Here is a 14248-nt window from a genome sequence, read left to right as displayed (position 1 = left end):
TGAGTACTAGGAACTTGCTTTCGGACCGTTTTTCCTAGACGAGTGAAAGCGGAATGTGACTGCATATTGCAGAGTCCTTTTCAGAGTATTTTAAACTATTTTTGAAATTCCACATAAATAGACAGTTCGGTCTCGTTTTGTTTCAGAGGTGTACACGCAGCTCCACTGAGCACGTCGTAGGACAGAAACAGCTGTCTGGAGATTGTGCATCGTCCCTGAATCAAAAGGAAGCATAAACGAATGTTTTTTTCTTCTTTTTCTTCAGTGCCTTATCCGGTCCGGATGTTGGCGATCATCAAGGCTATCATTGTTTTGTTGACTGCTCTGCGAAACAGCTCCGCGGAGGTTATCCCAAACCATTGTCGGAGGTTTTACAACCACGAGATACGACGGCGTCCCGGTCCACTCCTGCCAAATACTTTGCCATGCATGACGAGTTGAAGAACTCGATATTTCCCTTCGTTCCGCATCACGTGGCCAAGGTACTCAAGCTTACATTGTTTTACTAAATTAAGCACTTATTTTTATTTTGTCATGCGCTGTAGGACCTCAATGTTGGTGACATGGTCCACATAAGATATTTTTAGTATCCTACTGTAGATCCACATCTCGAAGGCTTCAATCCGCTTTTCAGTGGCTTGCGTCAGTGTCCAGGCTTCAACTCCATACAGTAGCAACAGAAGAACGTAGCACCTCACTATGCGCATCTTTGTTCCCAAACTGAGATCACTGCGGCACAGCAAGGATCTCAGCTTGATAAATGTAGACCGTGCCATTTCAATTTTGGATCTAATCTCTTAAGCGTGGTCCCATCGTGAGTTGAGGGTAGTTCCGAGGTAAGTGAATCTGTCGACTCTCTGGATCTCTTCGCTATCTGCCATTAGTGCCCCGGGATCTAAATTTACACGGCTGACAACCATGGATTTAGTTTTCTTAATATTAAGGTTCAGGCCGTATGTTTTTTTTTCACTTATACAAAACTATTTAACAAAAATAAATGAGACTAAATTTGTAATAGGTAATTAACTTAATTCTTCTAAAAATTAGCAGGAAATCATCCTATTGGAGAACATTTTGAATTGTACGAGTTGAAATAATTTTGATTTACATTTATATTTTGATGAACACATTATCCATTTCGGTAGACAGAATTCTTTGAATTTTACCTATTTGGTGCAGAATTATAGCAATAGATCATCGCCCACACGGTTTTAACAAAGGCAATTCCGATAGACAACCCACGCTGCGCTTGAAATCCAACTAACTACTAATTTCTGCCACCTACAATAAAATTCGTAATGAAACATTGCATATTGAACGACATATTGGATTAACTACGCTGATATTACGATATTATACTACATATTTACTTTCATAAAAGAATAAAAGTCAATAATAAACCATTGGTAAATAAAATATTAACCAATAAATATCAATTAATTGACAATTTATTTTATGACTATATATCTAAGTTTTTTTGAGTTTATTATTATTAAAACCGTTATATATTGTGTGTAGGATTATTAGAATAATATAAGAAGGGCAAAGTTTTCAACCTAGACCAGGACATAAAGATAATCGTAGGAGATATGAATGCCAAAATAGGAAGAGAAGAGATTTACAGAAGTATAACGGGTGGAAAAAGTTTGCATAAGGAATCAAATTAAAATGGGAAAAAATTAATTGAATTTGCAACAGAAAATAAAATGAAAATTGTAAGCACAAGATTTGACCATAAGGATATTCATAAGATAACTTGGATATCTTCAGATGGAAGGACAAAAAACCAGATAGACCACGTATTAATAGAAAGTAAACATATCAGAGCAATTACCGATTCCAGAAGCTACAGAGGGGCAGATACCAATAGCGATCATATTCTAACGATAGCCAAACTTAAACAAGAGCTGCCAAGAAACCCAAGAACAGCAAAAGAAACATTAACATACAAGATAGAATTACTTAAAGAAGAAAAAACGGCAAACAAATTTGTGGCAGAGATAAATAAAAGACTTCGTTACCCCACCGCAGAAGATATTGATGAAGAATGGAGGAATATACAGATAGCGATGACAGAAGCAACGGAACTATGTCTAGAAAAAGTAAAAGCAGAGAAACGAAGAGACTGGTTTGACGAGGATTTTAAAATAGCATTGATACGTAGAAATAAAGCAAAAATAGAAAAAGACAAAAATAATACACAGGATACTACAGAAAAATATAAAATGGCAAGAAGAGAAGTAAAACAAATCTGCAGAAAAAAGAAAAGAGAACATCTTGACAAACAGTTGAAAACAATAGAAGAATCATACATAAACAAGGAAATAAGAAATTTCTACCAAGAAGTAAAAAAATCCCGAGGAACTGCAAAGAGTAAAACAAGTTATTGTAGAGGTAAAGACGGTGTGCTTTTAGGAGAAACAACAGAAAAATTGAACAGATGGGCGGAGTATTTTGAAGAACTATTAAATGCAAATAAACAAGCAGAACCCCAGGAAATAAAACAACATGAACAGGATAACACAGAACAACAACGTGAAGAAGAACCTACACTACAAGAAGTAAAAGAAGCAATATTGAAGCAAAAAAATAACAAAAGCGCAGGAGAAAGCGGAATTCCGGCAGAGACTTTTAAAGCAGGAGGAGAAAAGCTGCAAGAAAAAATTTTCCGACTAATATTAACAGTCTGGCAAAAAGAGGAAATGCCGCAACAATGGAACAATGCACTCATCTGTCCAATCTACAAAAAAGGTGATGAAACAAGTTGCGAAAATTATAGAGGAATATCGCTATTAGAAGTGGCCTATAAAATACTTGCAAAAATCATCCGAAATAGATTGCAAAAGGAGGTAAATAAGATCATTGGAGAATACCAAGGAGGTTTTAGATCAGGAAGATCAACAACAGATCAAATATGTTTATTAAAACTAATACAGAACAACAGCTACGAACAAAATTTGGGACTACACATGTTGTTCATTGACTTTAAACAGGTTTACGACTCAGTAGACCGAGATATGCTATATGAAGCAATGAGATCCTTGGGTATTTCAGGAAAGCTGGTTAAATTAGTGAGAATGACGCTCAACAATACAAAAAACAGGATAACACTGGAAGGAAATTTTTCAAAACAATTCACAGTGAATAAAGGATTGAAACAGGGTGACCCTCTATCTACAGACTTATTTTACTTGGTACTAGAACACATAGTAAGAAGGATAAAAATTAATACAAGCGGCACCATATTTAACAACAGACAGCAGTTTATAGCTTACGCTGATGATCTAGTCATCCTAACAAGAACAAAGGAACATCACGGGCTTGCAATTTTTAGAAGCCATGGAGGTGTTACCAGGGAAATGGACCAATAAATTTTCAATTAAATATCGTTTAGTAATATTTTTAATATTTTTCAATATTATTAATGTTTATATTAGGTTGAAAACTTTCAGACCTTTCTGGCCTTTCAGTGGCCAGATGACGCTAGTCACCTACTCCATTAACGTCAGTTGCAATGAGGGGATAAGCTTTCGTGGTTTTGTCACTTCGAGCAGAGAGCAGCAAGCCTACGCCTCTCCGATGAGACTCCAACTAGAGTCGAAAATCGTCGATTCAGAGGGCTGGACTGCGCTCCGTATTCTAAGTGAAAAATAAGATTGTTTTGCCTTCGCATTGCAACTGAATAAAAATGGAATTTTTATTTTATTTTTAATATTATAAGAATTTAGCCGAATGTCGTAGAGGTTTATTAACAACCACATTCTTATAAATATATTGATATAGCTGGAAACAAAATGTCAAGCCCTTTCTCCTCTGGTCAAATTCTGAAGACGTTCTCCTCCACAGACATAACATCCAACATCCACCACATAGGCATCGATACCACCACTGATAGTGGTACTCAACGAATCCAAGGCTAACACCCAAAAGACAAACCACGTCCTGAAGAGGCGACAGACACCTAAAACAAGACCGATCGCAAAAACCCGACAAAGACAAAATATGAATTTATGAATTTTAGGGAAATAAACGACAGATATCGAGCACTGAATTTATTAAATCTTGCCTAACTGTACTCACGCTCTTAGAGCATCATCAGGGGAATTTCGTCATATTAGGAAGATTCCTGGAATGTCGTTGACATTGTTTAAATTCATGGCAAAAAATTTAACATATAACATAACGGACACTGCACAAAGAACACACAGATTAAAATTAAATGCCGGTACTACATAACTTCTGTTCTCTTAGTGGGCTGCCAGGTTTCGCACCCACAAAGTACAGCGCTTTTAAAAGCATTGTTATATATAGTCCGTCCGCTATAACTCTTCCCATGCGGTACGATATATTTTCAATCAAATTAAGTCAAAACAGAAAGTGAAACGTACGCCAATGTGTGTAGTAACGCATAAATTCGTTATTTCTTAAACCGGCGACTTTAAGGAAAAATTCCGAAACAGGTAGATTTTTATTTTTAAATTAAGTTCTTTTTTGGAATATATAACATACTAATGACGTCATCCGTCTGGGTGTGATAACGTAATCGATGATTTTTTTAAATGAGAATAGGGGTCATGTGACAGCTCATTTGAAAGGGTATTCAATTCTCCATTCACTAATGTAAACATTAACATAATTATTTATGCAGGGTGTTCAAAAAACATTTTTTAATTAAAATCATTGAGACAAAAAGAAGAATGTATGTAATTCATTTAATTCAAAATGCGTTTTACCACTGTCAGAAAACAGAAAAAAATTTATTTGTCAAATAAACATTGATTTTCGCTTAAACGAAATGTTCAAACTGGCAAGAGACAAGTGCGGGACAGATTTAACATTGAATTTAAGCGAAAAACAATAATTATTTGTCAAATAAACACCTTTTTCCTGTTTTCTGACAATATTAAAACGTATTATAAATTAGATAAATTACATACATTCTTCTTTTTGTCTCAATTATTTTAATTAAAAAATGTTTTTTGAACACCTTGTGTACATAATGATGTTAATAAAATAAAAATATATACCATTTTTATTCAGTTGCAATGCGAAGGCAACACAATCTTACTTTTCAATTAGAATACGGAGTGCAGTCCAGTCCCTTGAATCGCGATTTTCGGCTCTTATTGGAGCCTTCATCGGAAAGAACGTAGGCACTGTTCTCCATATTTTAACTGATTCGCATCGAGAGATTTTCCCACCCATTGCAACTGAAGTGATGATAGTAGGTGGCTAACGCCATCTGGCATTGAAAGACGAAGTAGTTTTCAATCCTAATAGTAAATTATTAATATTGAAAATATTAAAAATATTACTAAAAGATTTTTAAATTAAAAACTTATTGGTACACTTTCCTGGTGACACCTCCAAGACTTCTACAATTTGCAAGTCAAATGGATGCTGCAGTGAAGCATCCATTATGTTAATCCATTATGTGAATTATGTTAATGTTTATATTATGGAATAGAGAATTGAATACCCTTTCAAATGAGCTATCACATGACCACTATTCTCATTAAAAAAAATTATCGATTACGTCATCACGCCCAGATGGATGACTAGTACTAGATACTTCACTAGTATGAAATATATGCCAAAAAATCGGAAATTAAAAATAAAAATCGACCTGTGTTGGGATTTTTCCTTAAAGTCGGCGGTTTACGAAATAATGAATTTATGCGTTATTTTATGGACGCACTGTATAGTATACAGTATACAAAATGTATATATGTACACATCGACGTTCGTTTCAATTTATGTTTTGACTTAATTTGATTGAAAATGAATCGTACCGCATGGGATAAGATATAGCGGTCGGACTATATGTAGTTGTATTTTTTTCTGTTTAAAGATAGTCTTTGACCAAAGTAGTGAGACAGAAAATATAATTATATGTAATAGACTTCAAAAATGCATTTGATAGACGAAGACACGACATACTATTAGAACGTTTGCAAGAAGTCGGTTTAGGTGGAAAAGACATCAAATTACTAAACAACTTGTACTGGAACCAAAACGCCAGAGTTAGGATCGAAGGTTCCTCATCCACAGAAGTAGAAATTCGGAGAGGAGTTAGACAAGAATGTGTTCTGTCGCTCCTGTTGTTTAATCTTTACTCAGAGTTTCTATTTAAAGAGGCGCTGGACGATTCCAAGGATGGAGTCAAGGTGAATGGCGTAAATCAACAGCATCAGATACGCCGATGATACGGTGTTCATTGCGGATTCCAACTTGCGTCTACAACGACTTATCGACAAGACCAACTCGATCTGTGAGCAATTTATTATGAAAATAAACATTAAAAAAACCAAAGTGATGTCAATGCAAAAAAACCAAAACGTACCTCAACCTTGCACAATAAATGGGCTTATTTTAGAACAGGTCAACAGATTCAAGTACTCGCGATATTGGATTGATGGCAGCCTAAATCACAAATAAATCCTGACCTGAAAATAATGTCGAGAATAGAACAAGCCAGAAAATCTTTCGAAAAAATCAAAAAACTGCTTTTTGAATCTCAAATAAACCTCGAAATTCGACTACGTTTATCAAAATAATACGTCTGGTCGAGTATTCTCTATGCAGTTGAGAGATAGACCTTTAAAACATCAACCGTAAATATATTGGGGTCCTTTGAAATGTGAATCTACCATAGGTCTGGATCCCGCGTATGAAAAAAAAAGAATGTGTGTGTACTTTGTACGCACGTAAGAAGTTATACTTCTACTACATATTATGTGATTTTTAAGACAATACCAAAAATTTAAAAAAATAAAAGAATAAAACGCACACAAACACATTGAAAAATGCCACAAAGAAAAAATGATTTCTGAACGATAATAATTGTTGGCAAAAATTTTAAATACGCATTTTCTGAAAAAAAAATATATAACAAATATACTTACAATCATAACATGAATAAAAAAATAAAAAAATAAAACTTGCATCGGGAATTGAACCCGTGAATTTCGTGGCGCTTTGATTCGTAATCGAAGACTCACTCGTCCAATCCCACATTATTTATCATGTGGAAAAATACGGTAACTGAACGTTTTACTGTTTGACAGTTGTTTTGAAAATTAAATTATGTAGTTTAAATTTTGTGGAAGAAAATATAAAAATATAACAAAACAGTAAGAAAACAATATATTAGATGAAGATTGGTAGAACTTTTGTTGGTAATCAAATTAAGTATGTAAATCAAAGCATTACATACCTACTAGATAAATAAATCTACGCCAAAAAATCATAATTTAAAAATAAAAATCGAACCTAATTTGGGATTTCTCTCTAAAATCTGCATTCTTGAGAAAATAAATGTATGTATTTCAACCGAATCCAAATATAACAAATGTATAATTACAATATGATTATAATAAAAACTACTTACCAAATTAGAATGAGTTTTCCTTGTCCAAAATAGTCCAAAAGTCCAAAAATATAGGTATATGAAAACTATTTAAAAAGGCAGTATAACTATTAACTAACTTTTGTTTGTTGTTTCTTTTCACACAAATTTTAAAACGCAACAACCATAAATAATCTAACTACAGCTGTGCCACAGCCGTCATATTGAATAATTTTTGACATGTCATTTGAACATCCAATCAGAACAAAGTTGTAATGCGCATGCGCCCGGTCGCTAGGTTTTACCATATAAAAATTCACCCTCTATCGCCGGTAAAGAAGTATAACTTCAAAAAGTTGATTAATAGCAAGCTGAAAATTTGTTAATAGCTTAAGGATGTCTAGTCGGACAAACTTTGATATATGGGAATACTGGAACAGGGGAAGTTTTAATTGTGGAACAGGTGAAAAATTAGGAACGGTCAGACCACGAAAACGGCACATGTATTTTGTCCGACAGAACAGACTTAAATCTCCGAATAGAGATTAAACTCTCATGCAAAATCAGACTGATATTTATCACCAAATAGTCGGTTTAATGAGTGGAACATGTAGAATATGTCAAATGATTGGAATTATGACAGGTGATAAATAGCAGTCTGATTTTTGCATGAGAGTTTAATCTCTGTTCGGAGAGTTTCAGTCTGTTCTGTCGGACAAAATAAATGTGCTGTTTTCGTGGTCTGACCGGTCCAAATGTTTAACCTGTTCCACAATTAAAACTGCTTCTGTTACAGTGTTCCCATATATCAAAGTTTATCCGACTAGACACCCTTAAGCTATTAACAAATTTTCAGCTTGCTATTAATCAACTTTTTTTTGATACGCGGTATCCAGACCTACCAGGGATCCTCAAAATTTCGTGGACATCGCATACCTCAAATGTAGAAGTACTGAATGAATAGGCAAGGAAGGAGAACTTTTCAACACAGTAAAAAAAAATATCATACCTAGGCCACATACTGAGAAATAATAAGTATCCATATGCTCAACTTATAGTAAAAAAAAGATCGAAGAAAATAGCGGACTAGGAAGAAAAAGACTATCGTGGCTCAGAAACATCCGACAATGGACTGGCCTAAATTTTGAACAGCTAATAAGAATAGCTGAATTCAAAGCAAGTTTTCAATAATTGCAGTGGCACAGTTCTCCATTGAGGAGAAGGCACTTGAAGAAGAAGAAGTGATTTTAGTGCACCTATTATTTTCTTCCCTTACATGATTCGTTCTTCGATTTTTGTTTCGGTGCGCCCCTTTCGTTCCATCTTTGACCCCAAATAGATATATTTGGAACATGACGAAATTACCTTAGAACGTTCATCGTTAGGAATTTTAACGAAGAAAAGCCAAGCGTTAAATATCTAAAAATATTACCTTTTCCTTTTGTAAAGAAGTGAAAAGAAATTGTTAACCCCCTCTTCACACTAACAACTGATAGGATAAAGCATATAGAAAAATTATTCCACACACCTGAAGGACACTTTCAACACAACACTAGGGAATCATTCCACTATCAGAGATGCAATCATGCTATTTTTTATATTGATGTTCTTTTGTACCTCTACATTAAACCAAATTTTGGGTAATCATATGATGTTTCTAACCAATAAAAAAGTTTAATCAGACGTAGTTAAAAATTAACGAAAACTACTTATAGCCACTGATAAAACGCTTTGAAAAATTATCACTAAATTTCTTCTATGCGGCAGTCGACTAAAAAAGCATCTTCCCAAAATGCATTTCTTTTAATCGTAATAAATTATATAAAAAAAAAATAAAAGGGGCATAAAAGTTACATTTCGTACTGAACCAAAAGGAATTTTTAGAAAAATTTAGGTTTATTATCGTTACAATATGTGTTTTAACCTTCTAATTCAATCATGTAATCTTTACTTTATCCTTCACAAACTCCTGCAAAGTGAAATAGGCTTTCTCCTATATTCAAATGGTATTTTATCACCGGAGGGACCGCAGACGTTCGGATACAATTAGCGTTTCTTTGCAAAGACAATGACGTCGACTTTGCTATGTAACAAGACACTTACTCAACACTCACGCTACACATTGCAGTACGTACCTGATTGGAAAAATTCACTATACCATGCCAATGGCCATTAGTTGTCTAGGCATGAAGCTAAATAAAAAAAATAATATTTTAGAAAGCTAGAACTTATAGAAATTTAGATCAATGTAAAATTTTTATATTTAGTCTAGTAAAATAAAATTACACTACATGTAAATCAAAATGTAAATTCGTACAGATTGAAACAAATTTTATATCAAAGTTTAGATGGGTACAAAAGATATTTTCAAGAAAGTATCCAAATCATGCAAGGGGATCATTGTTTAAATGATTAAAAAGGGGTCATTTTTGCATAAAAATTACTTTTTTAACTGCTGAGGTCATCCAATTACTAATGAAGGTCTATAGTATTGTTTTCTTTAAAGTTGAAGGGTGAATCTTTCATATAAGACTTACTAAATTAAATTTGGCCCCCTATTTATTTAAATAATTATACATAAAACTTTAAAAACAAATTTACAAAAAAATATTTTTAGCGTTTTAAATAAGCACTATAAAATATCTTATTTTACAGGATAAGTTGCGCTATGTTATCAGTACATATTAAAAAAAAAATTGGTGCACAAATATTTAATATTTTTTGAGATATTGAATTTGTTTATTAAATATTACTCTATTTTCAATTGCAAAAACGCGGTTGTTGCCAAAGAAATATTAACCTGTATTAAATCTTCTTATTTTTATTTTTATGTATATTTTCGATAAATGTATTGATACATTCAAATTTCAGTTAAACTTCCCCCTAAAATGGCATTTGAAAATTATTCAAATTTGTTTATAATTTGTTTTTTTAATAGCGTCGCGGGGATTAAATATTTTGAAATGCCGTTTCGATATTTGGGTTCCTGGGAATTTTTCACTAATTAACAAATTTTTTTGTCTTTTTTTCCTCTTCTATTTTTTTTTTGGAATTATATTACTACGGGCCCTTTTTGGGTTAAGTTTCATTAAGAATGTTGAATTTTTAAGCTGTAGATTCTAGACCTAAAAATATTAAGATTGGTCTAAAATCACTTAAATAAAATGTGACTACTTACTGAGTTACAGGGTGTTTTATTTAAAAATTTTAAAATTATTTTTACCAAGTACTTTCAAACTATTTGACGTATCCTTATCATACTTGACAGAAAGTGTGAGTACTATACAGTCTACTAAATTGTGATAAATAAAAGTTTCTAGCTGCCACCAGAGGCGTACGACAGGGGACAGTTAATGGTTGGCCCTTCCCAAATTCTACGCCACTGAGGAAATTACTATTTTAGCGAAATTTTTCGATTCTCCAATACTTTCTATGTAAATAATATACTCCTTGCTGGTAACGATTAAGTCATTAGTTTTCGAGATATTGGACGTTAAAAATGAAACGGCATAGTTATATTGATTCATCCATTCATTCATTTTAAACTTCCAATATCTCTCAAACTGATGACTTTATCAATACCAATAAAGTTATTTACATACAAGTATTGGAGAATCGAAAAATTTCGCTACAATAGTAATTCACTCAGTGGCTTAGAATTTGGAAAGGGTCAATCATTCACTATCCTCTGTCGCACGCCTCTGGCACTAGCTAGAAACGTTTATTAATCACAATTTGGTAGGGTGTATAATAGCCGCACTTTCTGCCAAGTATGATAAGGATACGTCAAATAGTTTTAAATTACTTGGTAACAATAATTTTTAAATTTTTAAATAAAACACCCTGTAACTCAGTAAGTAGCCACATTTTATTTAAGAGATTTTAGTTAAATCTTAATATTTTTAGGTCTAGAATCTACAACTCAAAAATTCGACATTCTTAATAAAATTTAACCCTACAAGGGCCCGTAGTAATATAACTCCAAGAAAAAAAGAAGAAGAAAAAACGACAAAAAAATTTTGTTAATTAGTAAAAAATTCCCAGGAACCCAATTATCGAAACGGCATTTCAAAATACTTAATCCTTGCGACGTTATTAAAAAAACAAATTATAAACAAATTTGAATAATTCTCAAATGTCATTTTAGGGGGGAGTTTAATTGAAATTTGAATTTATCAATACATTTATCAAAAATTTACATAAAAATAAAAAATAATGAAATCTTAAGCAGGTGAATATTTCTTTGGCAACAACCGCGTTTTTGCAATTGAAAATATAGTAACATTTAATAAACAAATTCAATATCTCAAAAAATATTAAATATTTTTTGACCAATTTTTTTTTGCTTTATATTGGTAACATATCGCAATTTAGTCTGTAAAATAAGATATTTTATAGTGCTTATTTCAAACGCTAAAAATAATTTTTTGCAAATTTGTTTTTAAAGTTTTATATACAATTATTTAAATAAATAGGGGGTCAAATTTAATTTAGTAAGTCTTATGTGAAAGATTTACCCTTCAGCTTTGGAGACAAAAATCCCATAGATCTTCATTATTAAGTGAATTACCTCAGCAGTTAAAAAAGTATTTTTTTTGCAAAAATGACCCCTTTTTAATTATTTAAACCATGATCCCCCTTTATGATTTGGATACTTTCTTGAAAATATCTTTTGTACCCACCTAAACTTTAATATAAAATTTGTTTTAAGCTGTACGAATTTACATTTTGACTTTTTTTTATTTTATTAGGCTAATTATACATAAATTTAATTATCATCTGCTATACATAATTGTAACATTTTATTTAAAACCCTCTACGTTCTAAAATTTTAAATTGGGTAATATAGTTTTTAGTATTTTTAAGAACATAAAAAGATACCATTTTATAATATTCAAATTTTAAAAAGCTTCTATCTTTTACATTTTCTATTTAGGTTTCAACTACTACCTATATATTATTATGCAAATATCATTCGTAATATCCATGCAAGCAAAACTTAAATTGATGTAGAAAATTGCGAAGTAATCCAATGAAAAAGTACGGAAAAGCGGGAAAATTACCTAAATAGAAAAAAATTTAAATCGTCGAAATGTTATCTCGCTTAGTCAGATGTTATTTTGCCAACATATGGTGCTCTAATTTCTGAACCCATTTCTGACCTAACTAAATGTAACGACGACAGGGCTCACCTAAATCTGCTCGAGACGTCCTCGTATACCTTCCATTTATAAAGTTTTTGTTCCATTTATTTCAACCCTTTTTCTTTTTCGCAGGGCTGGATTAAGCTTGAAGATAACATGTTCCGGCATGTATCAATTCAGCTCGAAATATTTGATAAAACGTTTGGCGTATTAGTTCACAGAAATAAGGAAAAAAATATCCTGTTGGTGACACAACCCCCTCCAGGCCGAAACCAAATTTTTTGAGTAGTATGGACATCTATAATAATAACATACATATACGTTTCCTGAAGCCGATTATGATGATATACATATTTATAAAGAAATGAAGATCAAAAAACAGTAAATTCTCGCTTTTTTCGTTTATTTCCCAAAAAGTTAAAGCATTTTAAACAAATTTGAGAGTAATAAACTCATAAATCGTATAAAAACTTCAATATGGCGTTCGCTGAAAATTCTTTTTAAACGCATTAATGTTTTTCGAATTCTGAAAAATCTAATAAATATTTTTGAAAAATTTAAACGCAGAATGAAATATTACATTATAACGGAGGGCTGAAAGTCCCTTAGACAGAACAAAAAGTTTTTTTTGAATGATATATTTGAAATTAAAAATCAGACTAAATTTTCTCCTTTTTTCACCTCTGTGACTTATTAAAATAAACATTATAGAAGTTCTTAGGGATCCTCAACCCTCCATATTACTGTAATATTTTATTCCGCGTTTAAATTTTTCAAAAATACTTATTAGTTTTCTCAGGATTCGTAAAAAAATGAATGCACTTAAAAATAATCCGATCAAAACATTGCGCCTACGCTCTCAAATAAGATTAAAGTATTAAACATTTTTGTAATCAGTATTTCAAAAGCTTTTAAATGAGGTGTCACATGATGTATTTTCCCATTTAAAAAAATCAAAGTTGTGCCTGTCATTTGAAGAGGTATCGCGTAAAGTTCGAAACATTGATGCTATACGATACTATGATTATTTTAAAAATCGACTTTTGCTTATGTTCTAAAAAAATAAGTTAATAAGGCGGGGGGGGGGGGGGGGTAAAACTTATTCCAGCGCACTGTACGTGACGAACTAAAGAACATAAACGAACCCGTAACCTATATGAGCTTAGTTGATGAACAGTTATAGCTGATAAAATACGTGACCTTGACGGTGATCTTAGATCTTTTATAATTAGCACTAATCACTAGTTTCGTCTTTAATAGGATATAAATTTATTTCTCGTAAAATAACCGTCTTGTGTCATTTAAAAACCTTACCAGTGGTAAATTCATTTACAATATACGCGATAATTAATAGTTACTAAAGTCTTGAACCAGTTTTTCCTTGGTGCGATGTGACCACATAACACAATTTTCCCTTATCTCCTTTTAAATGGGCCACACTTCTGGATTACGCTCTCCTGAGCCCGTTTCTGTGTTAGTAATCTGAAAATTTTTCCGGAACATCTCCCGAGTTGTTACAAAAACGAACATAGCTCCTGTTAGCTGAAACGGATAAAAAATAACAAATTACCAATTATGAGGGGTTGCCTTTTAAGAATTTTCTCACAGCTTTCGAGTATAAGAAGATATACTTACGAGTATAAGAAGACGAAAAGAAGTAGCAGAAAGATAGACTCAATTTTTTGCAGAATTTTAAGATGAGGACATGGAACTGGAAGGGAGACAAACAAATAGAAGAAGTAGAAGTGTTCTAACA

At 32.4% G+C, this 14248-nt stretch overlaps 3 protein-coding genes across 4 annotated transcripts in view; 2 read left to right on the top strand and 1 right to left on the bottom strand.

The window, feature by feature from the left end:
• The window catches only part of LOC114340427 (uncharacterized), a 643253-nt gene that overhangs the window by 55880 nt on the left and 573125 nt on the right, over window positions 1-14248 (top strand). The gene's annotated exons all lie outside the window — the stretch shown is intronic.
• The window catches only part of LOC114331213 (G-protein coupled receptor Mth2-like), a 680964-nt gene that overhangs the window by 459448 nt on the left and 207268 nt on the right, over window positions 1-14248 (top strand). The window lies entirely within an intron of this gene.
• Window positions 3798-14248, bottom strand: part of LOC126888708 (uncharacterized) — a 66979-nt gene continuing 56528 nt past the window's right edge. The window contains exon 2 of the mRNA XM_050657088.1: window positions 3798-3961. Coding sequence (XP_050513045.1) covers window positions 3798-3961 — 164 coding nt within the window. The remainder of the gene's footprint in view (window positions 3962-14248) is intronic.

Source organism: Diabrotica virgifera, chromosome 7 (assembly GCF_917563875.1).
Source record: "Diabrotica virgifera virgifera chromosome 7, PGI_DIABVI_V3a".
Classification (NCBI taxonomy): Eukaryota; Metazoa; Arthropoda; class Insecta; order Coleoptera; family Chrysomelidae; genus Diabrotica; species Diabrotica virgifera.
The sequence above is the reverse complement of the archived record's forward strand: the minus strand, read 5'-3'. Positions and strand labels throughout refer to the sequence as shown.